At 35.7% G+C, this 20,097-nt stretch overlaps 2 protein-coding genes across 2 annotated transcripts; both read right to left on the reverse strand.

Moving 5' to 3' along the window:
- Nucleotides 1-1,610: 1,610 nt before the first annotated feature.
- Nucleotides 1,611-2,516, reverse strand: LOC116626484 (olfactory receptor 2T4-like). The gene has a single exon (XM_032395826.1). The coding sequence runs from the start codon at nucleotides 2,514-2,516 to the stop codon at nucleotides 1,611-1,613; it is 906 nt and encodes a 301-aa protein (XP_032251717.1).
- An 11,108-nt stretch (nucleotides 2,517-13,624) lies between these two features.
- On the reverse strand, nucleotides 13,625-14,587 carry LOC116626483 (olfactory receptor 2T29-like). The gene has a single exon (XM_032395825.1). The coding sequence runs from the start codon at nucleotides 14,585-14,587 to the stop codon at nucleotides 13,625-13,627; it is 963 nt and encodes a 320-aa protein (XP_032251716.1).
- Between the last annotated feature and the right edge of the window lie 5,510 nt (nucleotides 14,588-20,097).

Raw genomic sequence — 20,097 nt, forward strand, 5'->3', positions numbered from 1 at the left:
CCACTAATTTAACATTTCTAAAATGCAGATCTAATCATTTTGCTACTGTTTGTAAAACTCTGGGTCACAGAAGGGCAAGAAAGAAGTCTATAAAGCAAAGTAGGAACGATGGAGCAATTGAAACACTTACCCCTTATACTGTGCCAACCTTCTGACCTCTGCTCATGTTGTGTCTTTTCTGTGGCATATTGTCTCTGAGAAAGCCCCCTCTGCCACAGCCTCCTGTACTCATCTGAGGGCATATCTAGTCAACATTCAGCACTGAGTTCCAGAGGCTGTTCTCAGTCCCCCTTTTTTACCAAATTTGTGTATCACAGGTAGAACAGATGTGTCCTTATGAGCCATACACTTTCCACATTAGCATCAAGGCATATCATATATTGTATAGTACCTATTTGCGTATAAAACTATACAGGTTCAAATTCCTTGAAAACAGCAACCATATAGTGTTAAGATTTTAATCTCATTTAGCTGTTATTTTTGGATTATAAGAGTTTAAATATTTATTGAATAATTGAATAAATGTTTGAATATTTGATATCCTGCTTCTCTCTCTCTCTCTCTCTCTCTCTCTCTTTTTTGTCTAATAAATTACATACTTCAAAACTCAGTTCAGGTATCACCTCAAGCAGGGAACCTCCCCTAAATCTTCCTTCCATTCTGAATTCATATTTTTCCCACAGTTTCTTATACAAGTATGGATTCTAAAACTACCATTTTGTAGGGCTTTTAACCAGTAGGTGCTTTCAGTTTTGGACCATATCCACATAGTGTGTATCATTATGGTCTAGCAAATTAAGGGATGATACAGGTAGGCAGATGACAGGATTGTCCTAGTAATAATTAGTCGCATTGAAATGAGCACATTTTATAAGATATCATCACTTACACTGCCAGCAAATAGAACACAAACTTTAAAAAGTTAGGACGACTGATATTTTAATGGTTTGTGTGGAATAATATTACACTTACAGAAAAGTATCATGAATAAGAATGGTACAAACCACAGCCACATACCTTTTACCCAGACTAAACAATTAACATTTTTTACCTTTTTTTCTTCATCACCCTTCTCCTTCTCTCTCATTTGAATCAATTACATAGAATCACATGACCTTTCTAAATATTTTGATTATGTATTTCCTAAGAATATGGGTGTTCTACAGAGTCAGAGAGCAGTTATCAACTTCAGTAACTATAAAATCACTATAATATGATTGTATAATACATTTTGAAAGATAAGAATTAGGAAATTTAAGAGTTTTATAGTACAGGGAGGCAATACTTAAAAAAAATAAAGATGCAAAAGTGAGATGAAACACCATGGTATAAAACTCTAAGGAAAAGTTGACATAAAATTCTGAACTTACAATGTGTAAAGAGAAGGAAAAACACAATAATATCAAAGTTTCCTACTTTATAGTTTCTTTTTTTAAAAAGATTTTATTTATTTGAGAGAGAGAGCATAAGTGGGTGGGAGGGGCAGAAGGAGAAGGAGAAGCAGACTCCTCGCTGAGTAGGGAGCACAATGCAGGGCTCAATCCCAGGACCCTGGGATCATGACCTGAGCCAAAGGCAGATGCTTAACCTACTGAGCCATCCAGGTGCCCCTACTTTATAGTTTCTTGAAAGACAGGTCCCACATTCAACATTTTCTTCAGAGCTACCATAACATCCTTATTTCTTAGACTATAAATCAAAGGATTGAGCACAGGAGTGAGTATGGTATAAAAAACAGATACCATCATGTCCTTCTCAGGTGTATGGTAGGAGTTGGGGAGCATGTAAGTATAAATGGCAGCCCCATAGAAGAGGATGACCACAGTCATGTGGGAAGAACAAGTGGCAAAGGTCTTCTTCTGGCCTTCTGCTGAGTTCATCCTATGGATGGTGATGAGGATAAAGTAGTAAGAGCCTGAAATGACTGTCACAGGAATGAGAAGCATGAGGACACAGCACAGGTACATGAAAATCTCATAGATGGAAGTGTCTGAACAAGAGAGTTTCAATACAGCAGGGACTTCACAGAAAAAATGATGGATTTCCCGAGATCTGCAGAAGGGGAAGGTCATGGTGATGGGAGTGAATAAGAAGCCATCCACTGAGCCCAGGAACCAGCAGCCAGATGCTAGGAGGAGCAACACCCGATGGTTCATGAAGACAGGGTAATGGAGAGGATGGCAGATGGCCACATAGCGGTCATAGGCCATGGAGGCTAGAAGAAAAAATTCTGAACCTGCTAGTGTCACATAGAGAAACATTTGTATCCCACATTCTGTGGCTGAGATCTTGTTCATACCCATGACTTGGTCCATAAGCATCTTGGGCACAGTAACAGAAATGTACATCATGTCCATGACAGATAGCTGGCTGATGAAAAAATACATGGGAGTGTGGAGGTGGGCATCAGAATGTATCAGTAGAATCAGGATGGTGTTTCCAGACAAGGCGAAGATTCCCACCAGGATGAAATCTGATCTCCCAGTGTAGTTAACCAGCCAGTAGGTGTTCTCCATGATATTTCACCGAGGCAACCTGGGAAAGCTTTGGGATTAATGATTCAATCATGAAACACCACCCCTTGAAATGAATGTGTTGAGAGAGAAAGAGAGAAAGAGAACCCAGTTATGCTAGCAGGAAAAAAATCCATGGTCCTGTAGATTTAGAGATTACAAATTACCTATAATTCTATAAATTTACCATATAGTGAGGTTACATTGTTCATTGCATTGTGAGCTTACCTTTTGCTATAGTATCCTTTACCAATAAGCATGTAAATTTGTTTAGTTTAGCAGTTGCCTTAAACAAACACAAAAAATGAATCAAAATGCAAAAAAAAATTATATATGTATATACTCTTCTAGAATTTTTGTTGTAGATATCCAAATATCATTAACCTCTCTGGTCTAAGAATCCAACTGAGATTTTAAAAACTCTTCAAGGTATATTCTATTTCAGAAAAAATAATTTCACAGTGCACAGAAATATCAAATCATTACCTTCTACCACTGAAACTAGTAGAATGTTATATGTCAGTAATACCCCAGAAAAAGAGAACAATCTAATGAATCATTGAACATTATATCAAAAACTAATGATGTACTCTGTGTTCACTAATTGAATTTAAATAATAAAAAAAAAAGACTTCTAATACTATGTTGGACAATAGTGGCGAGAGTGGTCATCCTTGATGTGTTCCTGATCTTAAGGGAAAGGCTCTCAGCTTTTCCCCATTGTGGATGATATTCGCTGTGGGTTTTACATAGATGGATTTTATGAACTTGAGGAATGTTCCCTCTATCCCTATACTCTGAAGAGTTTTAATCAGGAAAGGATGCTGTATTTTGTCAAATGCTTTTTCTGCATCATTTGAGAGGACCATATGGTTCTTCTCTCTCCTTTTATTAATGTGTTCTATCACATTGTTTGATTTGTGAATGTTGAACCACTCTTGCATCCCAGGGATAAATCCCACTTGGTCGTGGTGGATGATCCTTTTAATGTATTTTTGGATCCTATTAGTTAGGATTTTGTTGAGGATTTTGGAATCCATATTCCTCAGGGATATCAGTCTGAAATTCTCCTTTTTGTTGGGGTCTTTGCCTGGTTTGGGGATTAAGGTAATGCTGGCCTCATAGAATGAGTCTGGAAGCTTTCCTTCTGTTTCTATTTTTTGAAACAGCTTCAGTAGAATAGGTATTATTTCTTCTTTGACTGTTTGGTAGAATTCCCCAGGGAATCGGTCAGGCCCTGGTACTAGAAGTCTTAGCAACAGCAATCAGACAACAACAATAACAAAAAAAATAAAAGGTATTCAGTTTGGCAAAGAAGAAGTCAAACTCTCTCTTCTCACAGATGACATGATACTTTATGTGGAAAATCCAAAAGATTCCACCCCCAAATTACTAGAACTCATACAACAATTCAGTAATGTTGCAGGATACAAAATCAATGCACAGAAATCAGTTGCTTTCTTATACACTAACAATGCAACTGTAGAAAGAGAAATTAGAGAAACGCTTCCATTTACAATAGCACCAAAAACCATTAGGTACCTCGGAATAAACCTAACAAAAGAAGTAAAGGATCTATACTCTAGGAACTACAGAACACTCATGAAAGAAATTGAAGAAGACACAAAAAGATGGAAAAACGTTGCATGTTCATGGATTGGAAGAATAAACATTGTTAAAATGTCTATGCTACCCAGAGCAATCTATACCTTCAATGCCATCCTGATCAAAATTCCAATGACATTTTCCAAAGTGCTGGAACAAACAATCCTAAAATTTGTATGGAATCAGAAAAGACCCTGAATGCCCAAGGGAATGTTGAAAAAGAAAAAACAAATCATGGGGCATCACATTGCCTGATTTCAAGCTATATTACAAAGCAGAGATCACCAAGACAGCATGGTACTGGTACAAAAACAGACACATAGACCAATGGAACAGAATAGAATGCCCAGATATGGACCCTCAACTCTATGGTCAAATAATCTTTGACAAAGCAGGAAAAAACATGCAATGGAAAAGACAATCTCTTCAACAAATGGTCCTGGGAAAATTGGATAGCCACATACAGAAGAATGAAACTCGACCATTCTCTAACACCATACACAAAGATAAACTCAAAATGGATGAAAGACCTCAATGTGAGACAGGAATTCATCAAAATCCTAGAGGAGAACATAGGCAGTATCGGCCACAGCAACTTCTTTCAAGATACATCTCCAAAAGCTAGTGAAACAAAAGCAAAAATGAACTTTTGGGACTTCATCAAGATAAAAAGCTTGTGCACAGCAAAGGAAGCAGTCAACAAAACAAAGAGGCAACCCACAGAATGGGAGGAGATATTTGCAAATGACACTACAGATAAACGGCTGGTATCCAAGATCTATAAAGAACTTCTCAAACTCAACACCCAAAAAACAAATAATCAAATAAAAAAACGGGCAGAAGATATGAACACAATTCTCCGAAGAAGACATACAAATGGCTAACAGACACATGAAAAAATGTTCATCATCATTAGCCATCAGGGAAACAAATCAAAACCACACTGAGATACCACCTTACACCAGTTAGAATGGCAAAAATTGACAAGGCAAGAAACAACAAATGTTGGAGAGGTTGTGGAGAGAGGGGAACCCTCTTACACTGTTGGTGGGAATGCAAGTTGGTACAGCCACTTTGGAAAAGTGTGGCGGTTCCTCAAAAATTTAAAAATAGAGCTACCCTATGACCCAGCAATTGCACTCCTGGGTATTTACCCCAAAGACACAGATGTAGTGAAAAGAAGGGCCATATGTACCCCAATGTTCATAGCAGCAATGTCCACAATAGCCAAATTGTGGAAAGAGCTGAGATGCCCTTCAATAGATGAATGCATAAAGAAGATGTGGTCCATATATACAATGGAATATTACTTAGCCATCAGAAAGGATGAATACTCAACTTTTACATCAACATGGATGGGACTGGAGGAGATTATGCAAAGTGAAATAAGTCAAGCAGAGAAAGTCCATTATCATATGGTTTCACTTATTTGTGGAACATAAGGAATAGCCTGGAGGACATAGGAGAAGGAAGGGAAATCAGAGGGAGAGATGAACCCATGAGAGACTATGGATTCTGAGAAACAACCTGAGGGTTTTAGAGGGGAGGGTGGTGGTGGGATGGGTTAGCCCAGTGATGGGTATTAAGGATGGCACATACTGCATGGAGCACTGGGTGTTATACGAAAACAATGAATCATGGATGAATACATAAAAAAAATAATGATGTATGGTGATTAACATAACATAATACCATAAAATTTAAAAAAGGAAAATAAAATAAATAAAAAGTAACTTCAACACAATTTGGGGAAAATCTATATGAAATGCTTGAACCCCCTTTTTCTCATAAGATTGAGTCACATTGTGAGGCACTGTGATTGTATGGAGTAAGCCACAAATCCCCCAAAACAAGATTATGGTCCTCACCAATGACCAAACCCTTAGATAGCTAGGGGCATCATTTTGGAACCCAGACTTTGAAGCCATATTGGCTGTGGGTCCAGCTTATCCTGTACACACTATTTCTTCATTTGCTCTACATACATAAAAAAAGAGGATAAGGGTAATGTTTTGTCTTACAATATATGTGTATATGTATTATATATATTTATTATATACATATATAATTATTCTATAAAAATATATAAACTTTAAGTAATATATATATATATACATATATATATATATATATTTCTTATTTTAACCCTGATTAAGCAGAGCTTTTTGTAGAAATCTATCTAATTTGTATCCAGTACATGTTTTTCCAATTTGAAATTCATCTCCTTAAAGTTTCTACTATCTGCTTTATATTTCAGAGGATAGGAAGTAGTATTTAAGAGGGTCATTGCTGGGCGCCTGGGTGGCTCAGTTGGTTAAGAGGGTCATTGCCATTTATCATAGAAAGCTTTAGTTGTTTTCCCAAATGTTACCTGCTTTAATGAACATAGCAATTAATTGTTCATGGAACTGAGATGCAGAGAGGAAAACTGAACAGCGCTAAGATATTTCTGACTCCAATTTACTGTTTACTACTTTATCTTGCTGTTCACAGCCAGCATCTTTATCAGATATTAAAGATGAATCAAAACAAAATTAAACCTAATTACAATTAATGAGGTCACAGTCAGTAGACAAAAATAGAAATGTGATTTAAAGCAGAATTCTAAAATAGCCACAAAATAAATAAGAACAATAAACACAAAATGCATCTGACCTTTCTTAAGAGAATAACACCTTCTACATTTTTTGTTTTGAAGCTCAAACCTTTGCAAACTTTCAATTTCTGACATGTTAAATGTCAAAATTCAAAAGTCCTTACTAAGAGGAAGGAAATATTGACTCCTCTTTCTGGGAAGAGATTAGAGGCAATTATCATATCTGGATATTTTGGGAAGGATTTCCAAATCTCAAATATGTTTTATACTTTTAAAAATATATTTTATACTTTTGTAAAAATTCTAAGACTAATTAAAACATCAAATTATTAATATTCCCGTTGATAAAGCAGATAAAACTTTTAGCATGTTGAGAACACTTGAAATGATTTTGAATTCTTAATATATTTATTCAACAAAATTTTGACACATCGCATCAAAAACTATAGCCTTTCTATCACATCCCACCCTCACTGACAGATAAAATCTGAGCCCTGTGAAAAATGAAAACAACAACCTGATAAATTACAAAACACACCTGCTGACAAAGTCTATATTTGTGGTCAAAGTAAAGTAAGGACCAGCACAGTGAGCAATAAATGTAAAGACCTTGCTGAGTGAACAAAGGGAGAACAGAAGGGCACTTGGGGGGTACTGGGAAATCTCTGCTGTACTTTTGTAAATATGGGTCACTGCCATTAAGCTACACTGAACAGTCCACCTGGTTACCAGACACACAAGTGAACACTGTCTGTTTTATGCACAGCAACTGGTCCCTCTGTTCACTGTTACTCTTCTTTAATATAATTCCTTGCGTTTCATATAAACAACTTGGTGCATATTTAACATGGAAATTCATTGATAGTGGTGGTGGATTAATGTTAAACCTTTATTTGAAGCTGACAGCATCCTAAGAATTGTTCTAATGCTTTATCATATTTTATTTTTCCCAAGATCCTATGACGTACATATTCATCCTATTTTCTCCTTTTACACATTAAGGAATTCAGATTCTTATGGTCTGCTTAACACCACACAACTACCTTGAGTTGAGCCCATGGCTGTAAATATGCCTCAGAATTTTTGGGGACAAGTTCTTCCCTCCATAGTAGATAATTTAGGTATTAAGTCACCCATTGTCAGTTTCACTAGAAAATATAAATATGATTGAGATATTTGTTTCTAACCCTCAAAAATTATCCCCACTTTAAGTAAAATCAATATATCTTCTGCAAAATTTCTATCTCAGGAAAACAGATACATTATCCAATTATATAGGAAATGTGTATATTCTTCCATCCACAAATAACTAGAAAGCAAAAATACATTTTTAATGTGCTATACAAAGAGATTCAAGAGAAAAGGTAAATTTGTTTTTCCACTCACAAATAGGTAAAAAGAAAATTAAGGATGTATTTTCAACAACTATAATGGAAAATATCAGAAGCAGAACAAGTAAAGATAGAAAATAATCACCCTTTTGTTCTTGCAGTTCTGTCTGCTTGTCTGGTTGAATGCAACATCAAATGATATAGCTATTCTCATCCAGATGGGCTAATGGAGTGTGACCAGGTTAAGTGTACAGAGAGAAGTAGGAGGGCTTTACTATGCCCATTAAGTGAGTGGATGAAGGTTTTTTGTCAACAAATCCCCTCTGACACTATAAAGAGGAATGCAATTATAAGAGCTAAAGAAGCTAATAGATATCCCTGTTGCACTGTTCTGTATTTTGCTCATCTTTTTAAAAATCTTTTATTGTTAATGTCAATATGTATCAAAATCTTAACCAAGATTGACAATATTCATACATCACATCACTAATGAATTTTTGGCTATGAAATATATGAGTTAGTTTTTTATGTAGCCTTTTCATTTTACAAAATGCATATTTCATGTAGGTGTGAATATATATCTTTTTCTTATTTTAAGATTAAAGAAAACATTTGAAATATAATTTTTCTATTTTTCTTTTTACTTTTTACTGATGTACAATCTGAAATTCATAGTTTAATCAATTTTTCAAAGCTAATACCATCAATTAGTCCTATGGTTGAAATTAAAATTGAGATACTCTCTTTCACATTTTTTATCTAGAGCCCAATTCATTAGATTGCTGATTATATACCCTCTGCTGTTATTCACATGGAATCTACATTACCTTAATGTTACATTTATTTATTATTTCATTTTTTTCCATTTTTAATTTTTAATAAAAATTTATTAGTGGAATGAGTCATAGGAATAAAAAGCAGAGCATAAGGAATTACAGCCAATGATACTGTGATGTATGGGATGCTGTGGCAAACACAGCATAATGTATAAACTTGTCAAATCACTAAGTTGTACACTTGAAACTGATGTAACATTGTGTGTCAACTATACTCAGTTTTTTTCGAGAGTTTGTGTTTCTTTTTTTCAATGTTCAATTAGCCAACATATAGGATATCATTAATTTTTTATGTAGTGTTCAGTGTGGCAGGATACAAAATCAATGCACAGAAATCAGTTGCATTTATATACATTAACAAGGTAACTAAAGAAACAGAAATTAAGGAATCAATTCCATTTACAATAGCACCAAAAACCATAAGATACCTAGGAATAAACCTAATCAAAGAGGTAAAGGATCTATAATCTAGAAACTGCAGAACACTTATGAAGAAAATTGAGGGAGACACAAAGAGATGGAAAGACATTCCATGCCCATGGATTGGAAGAATAAACATTGTGAAAATGTCTATGCTTCCCAAAGCAATTCGCACTTTCCCAAAGCAATCCCTATCAAATACCATTGGCATTTTTAACAGAGCTGGAACGAACAATCCTAAAATTTGTATGGAACCAGAAAAGACCCCGAATAGCCAGGGGATTGTTGAAAAAGAACACCAAAGCTGGGGGCATCACAATGCCTGACTTCATGTTATATTACAAAGCTGTGATCATCAAGACATTTTATTGACACAGAAACAGGCCCAAAGATCAATGGAACAGAATAGAAAGCCTAGAAATGGACCCTCAACTATATGGTCAACTAATCTTCAACAAATCAGGAAAAAATATCCAATGAAGAAACGACAGTCTCTTCAATAAATGGTGCTGGGAAACTGGACAGCCACACGCAGAAGAATGAAACTAGACCATTCTCTTACACCATACACAAAGATAAGCTCAAAATGGATGAAAGACCTCAATGTGAGACAGGATAAAGGGCTGATATCCAAAATCTATAAAGAACTTCTCAAACTCAACACCCAAAAAGCAAAAAATCAAGTTAAGAAATGGGCAGAATACATGAACCAGACACTTCTCCAAAGAAGACATTCAGATGGCTAACAGATATATGAGAAAATGTTCAACATCAATAGCCATCAGGGAAATACAAATCACAACCACAATGAGATACCACCTTACACCAGTTAGAATGGCAAAAATTAACTAGGCAGGAAATAACAAGTGTTGGTGAGGTTGTAGAGAAGTAGGAACCCTCTTATATTGTTGGTGGGAATGCAAGTTGGTACAGCCACTCTGGAAAACAGTAGGGAGCTTCCTCAAGACGTTAAAAATAGAGCTACCCTATGACCCAGCAATTTCACTACTGGGCATTTACTGCAAAGGTACAGATGTAGTGAAAAGAAGGGCACATGCACCCCAATGTTCATAGCAGCAATGTCCACAATAGCCAAACTGTGGAAGGAGCTGAGATGCCCTTCAACAGATGAATGGATAAAGAAGATGTGGTACATATATACAATGGGATATTACTCAGCCATCAGAAAGGATGAATACCCAACTTTTACATCAACATGGATAGGACTGGAGAGGATTATGCTAAGTGAAATCAACCAAGCAGAGAAGGAGAATTACCATATGGTTTCACTCATATGTGGAACATAAGGAATAGAGCAGAGGACCACAGGGGAAGGGAGGGAAAACTGAGTCCCTGAGTAATGGGAAGAAATCAGATAGTGAGACAACCCATGAGAACTCTGGACTCCAGGAAACAAACTGAGGGTTGCAGAGGGAAGGGGTGGGGGGATGGGGTGACCACGTGATGGGTATTGAGGAGGGCATGTGCTGGGATGAGCACTGGGTGGTATAGGCAACTAATGAATTATTGAACACTACAACAAAAACCTATGATGTACTACTATATGTTGGCTAACTGAACATAATGAAAAAATTTAAGAAAATAATAATAAAATAAAAAAATAAAGCAAAAAAAGATAACTCATTGTTTTAGAATATTAAAAAAAATTTCTGGTTTAAGACACATTAAAAATAAAGTCATGTTTCATAGAAAGTTGTTCTACTTCACATCATGTTTCTCTTCATTATATTTTGTCTTCCATTTCTAGGATGTTACAAAAGGAAGCATCAAATGTGTTTATGATATAGTCTAGAATATTGGAGAGGAGATGCATTATCTTCAATTCTTTTTGAAAGTTAAAGAATGCATTATTTTTGGGGTGGCTGGGTGATAGACATTGGGAAGGGTATGTGCTATGGTGAGCGCTGTGAATTGTGCAAGACTGTTGAATCACTGATCTGTACCTCTGAAACAAATAATGCAATATATGTTAAGAAAAAAAAAAAAAGAAGATAGTAGGAGGGGAAGAATGAAGGAGGGGAAATTGGAGGGGGAGACGAACTATGAGAGACTATGGACTCTGAAAAACAAGCTGAGGGTTCTAGAGGGGAGGGGGGTGGGAGGATGGGTTAGCCTGGTGATGGGTATTAAAGAGGGCATGTTCTGCATGGAGCACTGGGTGTTATACGCAAACAATGAATCATGGAACACTACATCAAAAACTAATGATGTAATATATGGTGATTAACATAACAATAAAAAAGTAAAAAAGAATGCATTATTTTATTCATTCAGTTTGAAGCAAAAATATTGGAAATTGGTTTTCCAATTTGCAATCTCAAATACTGCAAGATCCTTATTTTACAGTGATACAATAATTGAGTGTCTCTCAAAGCAAAATAGAATGTATATGTTTGAAACAAGCTGACAATTCTCAATTTGAAGAATTTGGACACAGCCAATTGAAAAATGCTTGACATAAAACCATGTCTGTGGTTTTATGGTACAAGTTCAACAGGGTTATATTTACCCCAAATATCTTTCCTCTAGTGCCTCCTGATGTTGAAGCATGGTTCATTCCAGTTAGATTAACAGTATTTTGTTCACCATCCTTACTTACCTGGACTTCTTGCCTTCAGGCTTGTACTCTTCCAATTGGTGAGCACTGATTTAACATTTCCAAAATATAAGTCTAATAACTTCATTACTTTTTGTAAAACTCTGAGTTAAGGAAAGGCGAGAAATGAGTATCTAAACTAAAGATAAAAAGGAGGCTCCACTGGAATATTTACTGCTCCTATTTGGTCAACCATCTCCTTTGCTCATTCTGTGTGTTTTATGAGACATCTTGTCCCTGAGTAAATCCCTTCAACCCAAAACCCAGTACTTATCTGAGGGTAACATCTAGTCACCATTCAAAAATGAACTCCAAGTTCTTCTCTCAGTCCTCTTGGCTTGAATGAACTCATATATCACAGTATAACTGATGTGTCCTTATGAGTTGTGCCCTTTCCAAATCAACATCAAAGCATATCATATAATTTTTACCACTTATTGAAATATACAACTACAGCTACTAGTTCAAATTTCTTAGAGATAGCATTCATATATTATTTATATTTTAATAACCTTTAACTAATATCTTTATTATAATATATCATAAAATATTTATTGAATAAATGAAAGGCTATTTGGTGCCCTATCTATTTGTTTAATAAATTACATACTTTAAAGGGTGCCTGGGTGGCTCAGATGGTTAAGGGTCTGCCTTCGGCTCAGGTCATGATCCCAGGGTCCTGGGATCGAGTCCCGCATCAGGCTCCCTGCTAGGCGGGGAGCCTGCTTCTCCCTCTGCCTCTGCCTCTCTCTCTCTCTCTCTGACTCTCATGAATAAATAAATAAAACATTTAAAAAAAATAAATTACATAGTTTAAAACTCAATTCAAATGTCACCTCATGCAAAGAACCTTCCCTAAATTTTCATTCCACCCTGGGGTTTCCATTTCCCCCACGATCCCCTATGCAATTCTGAATCCTAAATTTACCACATTGTGGTGACTATTAACTTCCACTATATGTCTTTAGGAATGGATCATGTAGAACAAGATAGTTTCAAATAAATGTGAACCAATGATTGGATCACCTCAGTGATGAAAAGCCAAACTGAAATGAGTGAGTGTTTTCTAGGATATCATGTTATTTACACAACCACAAAACAGATAATCAATTCTTTTAAAGTTGGGGGGAGAAAGATGTTTTAATTCTTTATTTGGGGTTAATTTCAGATTTGTATAAATGTAGTACAAATAAGAAGGTACAAAGAACACCCATATACTCTGCCTACTGTTAAAATTGTACCCATTTGCTTCATAATTTCTCTGTCAATCTTTCTTTCTCTCTCAAATAGGTAATATTGTACCTATTCCTTCATAATTCTGTCAAACTCTCTGTTTCTCTCTTTTTATCTGTCTTATTAAAGACAAATACAAAAAATAAAGACAATTTAATACTACCTCATAACCTTTACTGCCCTATATTCTTATAATGTATTTTCTAAAAGTATGAATATTCTCTTACAGAATAAGTGTGTAATAATCAATGTCAGTAAATGTAATGCCAGTACAATATGATAGTAAAATTCATTTTGAATGGACAAATATTATGTAATCAAAGAGCTTTGTAATACACAGAAGTAATTCCCGAAAGAGGTATGCAAATGATAGGAGGCATTATGAGATGAAAATCTATGGAATAATATTGGCATAAGATTCTGAAGTTATAATATTTGGAGAAAAAGAATAAAAGCATTAATATAAAAATGTCCTATTTTATAGTTTCTTGAAAAGCAGGTCCCACATTCAACATTTTCTTCAGAGCTCCTATGACATCCTTATTCCTGAGACTATAGATTAAAGGGTTTAACACAGGAGTGAGGATGGTATAAAAGACAGATACAACCATGTCCTTCTCAGGGGTGTGGTAGGAGGTGGGAAGCATGTAGGTATAGACAGCAGCACCATAGAAGAGGATGACCACCATCATGTGGGAAGAACAAGTGGCAAAGGCCTTCTTCCGTCCCTCTGCTGAGTTCATCCTGTGGATGGTGAAGAGGATGAAAGAATAGGAGCTTGAAATGACTGTCACAGGAATGAGGAGCATGAGGACACAGCACAGATACATGAGTGTCTCATAGAGGGAAGTGTCTGAGCAGGAAAGCTTCATTACAGCAGGGACTTCACAGAAGAAATGATGGATCTCCCGGGATCTGCAGAAAGGGAATGTCATAGTGATGGGTGTGAGCATGAATCCATCCACAGATCCTAGAAACCAGCAGCCAGATGCTAGGAGAAGACATACTTTATGGGTTATGAGGACAGGGTAATGAAGAGGGTAACAGATGGCCACAGAGCGGTCATAGGCCATGGCAGCTAGAAGGAAAACTTCTGAACCTGCTAGTGTCACATAGAGAAACATTTGCATCCCACACTCAGGGGCTGAGATCTTATTTATACCGATGACCTGGTCTATGAGCATCTTGGGCACAGTGACAGAAATGTACATTACGTCCATGAACGACAACTGGCTGATGAAAAAGTACATGGGGCTGTGGAGGTGGGCATCAAAATGTATCAGAAGAATCAGGACACCATTCCCAGTTAAAGCCATCAAGAAAACTACAAAAATGACCACACACAGGAGAGCTGGGTGATTTGATTGACTGAAGATTCCCACCAGAATGAAATCGGACTGTCCAGTGTAATTAGCCACCCAGTTCATGTTTTTCATAAGGTTTCACTTACACCACTGAGAAGAGCTTTGGGATTAATGGTCAGTCATGGGATTCTTCCACCTGAAATGAATAAATAAATATTTACTGACAGTGTGCATGTATGTGTTTGTTTTTGCCAACCTCACTGTGTTAATCAGAGAAAGTTTCATGGTGTGTAGAAATGGGGATGATTAATTACTTAAAATTTAGAATTTAATAGAAGATAAGGAATTAAGAACTATGGGTAAAAATATTTGGCAACTTCTACTATCTATCCTAATGATAGATATTGGCATCCATCAACATATATTGGGCATTTGCAGAGATGATAACTTAAACACAAAAAGTGAATTATTGAAAGAAAAGATAAATAAAACCCCATTTTTAGGAATTTTGTTATACAAATCTATCTCTCTGCTTTTAGAACCCAAATGGAATCTTACAAAATTCTGGAATGCATATTTTATGTAAGAGGGATTTAATACAAACACAATTTGGGGGAAAATCTATACCAATTTTTTAATTCCCCCCCTTCCCATAGAATAGGGAAACTCAGTGAGGCTATACTGGGTGGAGTGAGCTATACATTCCTAGGAGCAGGTCAGGATTCTTACACATGACTGACACTTTAGAGACCTGAGTGGCATGGGGTAGGGATCTCAGAATCTCATCTAACCGTAGTTATAAATCTAGATTTTCCTCTACCCACTATTCCATTGTCCACTCTATATAAAAACAGGATAAAATAGTAATTTTTGACATCAGGTGTGGTTAGTATTAAGTAAGATAAAATAATGAAAGTGCTTAGAACATTACCAGTTACAGAAGAATAGGCACACATACTGTTAAAGAGTTAATAACTGCAGTATCATATTTGCAGAATCTATGTAAGAAATGGCTGTTATTACTATTTTCTTATTATGTGAGATACCTCAGTTTTCCAATTTCAGCATCTGTCCATACATTTAAGCGTTTGAATTTGATAATTTCTATAGTTCCAAACACGTGTGTGTGTATACTAATTTTACATGAATATATATAATTTAAATAAATATAAAATGGATATATAAATAAAATATAAACATAAATATAAATATTTCTTATTATAACCCTGGTTCAGATCTCTATGGAGAATCTCATCTTGTTTCTGTCTAGTACATACTTCTCCAAGTTGAAATTAATCTCGTAATAACTCCAAGTGTGAAGGAGAAACTTGGATTTAGATGGTCACTGCTATTTAGCAGACAAAGCTTTAATTATTTACCCAAATATCATCTGCTTTATGCACATAGTAGTTAATTTTTCACGGAAACTAATATGTGTAGAGAAAAACTGCACACCCCTGAGATGTCACTGACTGAAACTCACTGTTGACTCCTCTATCTTGTTGCTGATAGCCTGAGTCTCTGTTAGACTCTGAAGAAAAATCAAAGTGAAATCAAATTGGTTACACTTAAGGAAGTAACAGTTACCTACTCTGGGACAAATGTTATATAATGTGATTTAAACCACAATTTAAAAATAGATACAAAATAAATAAGAAAGATATCTCTGGCCATTATGAAAACAATCAGTAATAGCATCTTCCATGTTTCCTTTTATGGATTTAACCTTTATAAATTTTTAAAATTTCTGGCATATTAAATGTTACATTTAAAGAGCTCTTGCAAATGGGAAGGAAATAATTGGACTCTCTTTCTGGGAAAAGCTTACAAGTCTTTATAATGCAAGGATATTTCAAGAAGAATTTTCAAGTTTCAAATATATTTTATATTTTTGTGATAATTCAAAGGTTAATTATAATATTTGACTTATTACAATCCTATCTTCTGGGGTGCTGAAACGGTAGACGACATTGCAAATGATTCTGAAGCCTTAAAGAATATCTAACAAGTCTAGAACACAATGCAAAAAATTAATAATCTTTCTATTAAATTTTACCCTTACTGGCAGATGAAAGCTGAGCTCTGTGTATCATTTAAATGAGGTGCAAAAAAAGAAACACCCACTGACCTAGTCTATATTTGTGATCAGAGTGAAGCAAGGATCAGCACAGTTACTAAGATATTGAGGACTTTGAAGCTGTTCGCTGAGTGGATGGAGGGAGATGTGGGTGCTTGGGGGTGCTGGGATAATCACTGATTCATTCTGATAAATAGGGATGCCTATGATCAAGCCACACTGAACAGCCCAACTAAGACACTTGACAGACAAGGGGATGCTGTCAGTAACATACAAGACAGCTAGCCTCCGTGTTTATGCTTACCTTTCTTTATTCAATTGCTTGAGATTAATGTAAACAGCTTTGTGCATCATTGATAGTGACGGCAGAATAATATTGAATCTGTATTTGAAGCATCAAAGCGAATATTTAATGCTGCACCACATTTAATCTTCTCCAAGAGTCTATGACATACTTATTTTCTCCTTTTACAGATTAAAGAAATTGAAGTTCTTGTGGTAAGTGCCTGATATAACAAACTAATCTGAGGGAGAACTCTAACTCAGCAGGACTGGGACCAACATTCTCTAACTCTGCCTTATATTGGTTGGGGACATAGTCCTCTCTCCACAGTTTACAATTTGGATTTTAGGTCACACACTGTAAGTTTAAACAAAGAAACATAAATATGATTAAGACATTTCAGTGTTCTAACTACCCAAAGTAATCTCCCTCAAGTTAAATAAAGTCACTCTTCCTCTGCAAAATCTCAGCCTCACAAATACAAACACATTATCCAATAATATAGAAATAATGTTCATTATTTTATTCCATCAGTAATTGGAAATTGATGATCCATTTCTAAGTGTGTAAAAGCAAATATGCATTATATAAAGAGTTTCAAAGGGAATAGTGCATTTCCTTTTTTTCAATAAAAATAGATGATAGGAAAAATAATTGCAGAAATAGTGTCAAGAACTAATAGCATGGTCAGAAGCAAAACAAGTCAAAAACAATAATTACCTTTTGCTCCTCCACTTTTATCTACTTGTCTGGTTGAATCTACCATCAGATGATACCGTAAGGTTCATCCAGATGGACAAATGAAGTGTGGCCATGTAAAGTTCATATAAGAGAGGCAGAAAAATGACTTCATTCCTGGTTTTAAAATGCCTCTTAGAGGAGAGGATAAGGTGTGTCTGATGATAAATCCCCTTGAGATTTTAAGAAACATGCAGTTAAAACACTTAAAAAAGTTAATCAATATTTTAGTTGCACTATTCTGATTTTCTCCTCATGCCTTTTAAATAATCTCCTTTCATTATTAAATGAAATATGCATCAGAATATTTTTTAAAGATTTTATCCATTTATTTGAGAGTGAGAGAGAGAGGGAGCACAGAGGGAGAGTGAGAGGGAGAAGCAGACTCCCCACTGAGCAGAGAACCCCATGTAGGGCTTGATCCCAGGACCCTGAGATGATGATATGAGCTGATGGCAGATGCTTACCCAACTGAGCCACCCAGGTACCCCAATATGCATCAAAATCTTAACCAATATTTAAAATAATCTCAAATCTCACCATTGTTAATTATTTTCTGTGAAGTATATTAATTTTTGTAGCCTTTTTGTTTTATAAAATGTATTTTTATATGTGATATATATGTGTGTATATATATATGAGATATATATAGTATTTTTTACATGTCATATATGTGTGTATAATGTGATATATATGTGTGATATATATATAATCCTTTAATCCTCAAAAATTGGTGAAATATTTTTCTTTTACCTTTACATCTTTCACAGATACAGAATCTGACTCTGTGAGATCAACTACTGAGGTGGAGATTAAAAATGAGGTTGCTTTCCTTCACATCTTTTTCTCCATCACTCTTTACGAGTTTATGAATTGTACTTTTTTCTATCATTAACTTACAACTTATGCTACTTTAATGTGCATTTAATTTTTCCATTTTCCATTTTTATGTTTATATATATATAATAAAATACATAATCTCAACCAGTTTTAAGCATACAGTTTGATGACACTGAAGTATATTCATTTTGTTGTGCAACCATCAACACCATCTCCAGAACTCTTTTGACTCATAAATTTACAATTCAATACCCATTAAAAAATAACTGCTTATTCCTCCTTTCCCCCATCCCCTGGCAACCATTATACCTTATATCTTTATGATTATGAATACTCTTATTGCTTTGTATAAGTGAAATCATACGGGATTTGTATTTTTGTGACGGACTCATTTCACTTAGCATTATGTTGTCAAAGTTCATCCATGCTTCAGTATATTACAGAAATTCCTTCATTTTAAGGTTAATATTCCATTGGGTGTACACACATTTTGCTTATCCATTTATCTATCAATGTACACTTGTATTGTATCCATGTTTTATCTATTATATATAATGCTGCTATAAATATAAGTATGTAAATACCTCTTCAAGACCCTGCTTTCAATATAGTGTGGCATTTAGCTACAGGTGGAATGTAGCACCATATTGTAATTCCATGTTTAATTTGGGGGGATCTCCTATACTCTGTTCCACAACAGCTATACCATTTTGCATTTCCACCAACAGTGCATAGGGTTCCAATTTCTCCACATCCTCATCAACTCTTGTTATTATATGTGTCATTGACAGTATCTATTCTAATGGCTTTGGGTTTTGTCTAATTTAATTTTAGTCTGTTTTTCCCAACGGCTAGTGATTTTGTGCTCTTGCTCATTTGCTTATCTTTGGAGAAATATCCATGCAAGTCTTTGCCTATTTTTAAAAATCATGTTATTGGGGCAGCTGGGTGGCTCAGTCAGTTAAGTGTCTGCCTGTGGCTCAGGTCATGATCCCAGAGTCCTGCGATTGAGCCCGCTTCTCCCTCTCCTTCCCACTTGTGCTCTCTCTCACTATCTCTGTCACTATCTCTATCATTTCTTTAAATTTTTATTGTTATGTTAATCACCATACATTACATCATTAGTTTTAGATGTAGTGTTCCATGATTCAGTGTTTGTGCATAACACCCAGTGCTCCATGCAGAATGTGCCCTCTTTAATACCCATCACCAGGCTAACCCATCCTCCCACCCCCCTCCCCTCTAGAACCCTCAGTTTGTTTTTCAGAGTCCATCGTCTCTCATGGTTCATCTCCCCCTCCGATTTCTCCCCCTTCATTCTTCCCCTCCTGCTATCTTTTTTTTTTTCTTAACATATATTGCATTATTTGTTTCAGAGGCACAGATCTGTGATTCAACAGTCTTGCACAATTCACAGGGCTCACATAGCACATACCCTCCCCAACATCTATCACCCAGCCACACCATCCCTCCCACGCCCCCACGCCAGCAACCCTCAGTTTGTTTCCTGAGATTAAGAATTCCTCATATCAGTGAGGTCATATGATACATGTCTTTCCCTGATTGACTTATTTCACTCAGCAAAACACCCTGCAGTTCCATTCATGTTGTTGCAAATGGCAAATTCTCATTCCTTTTGATGGCTGCATACTATTCCATTGTGTGTGTGTGTGTGTGTGTGTGTGTGTGTGTGTGTGTGTGTGT

This window comes from Phoca vitulina, unplaced genomic scaffold (assembly GCF_004348235.1).
Source record: "Phoca vitulina isolate PV1807 unplaced genomic scaffold, GSC_HSeal_1.0 scaffold87, whole genome shotgun sequence".
Lineage (NCBI taxonomy): Eukaryota > Metazoa > Chordata > Mammalia > Carnivora > Phocidae > Phoca > Phoca vitulina.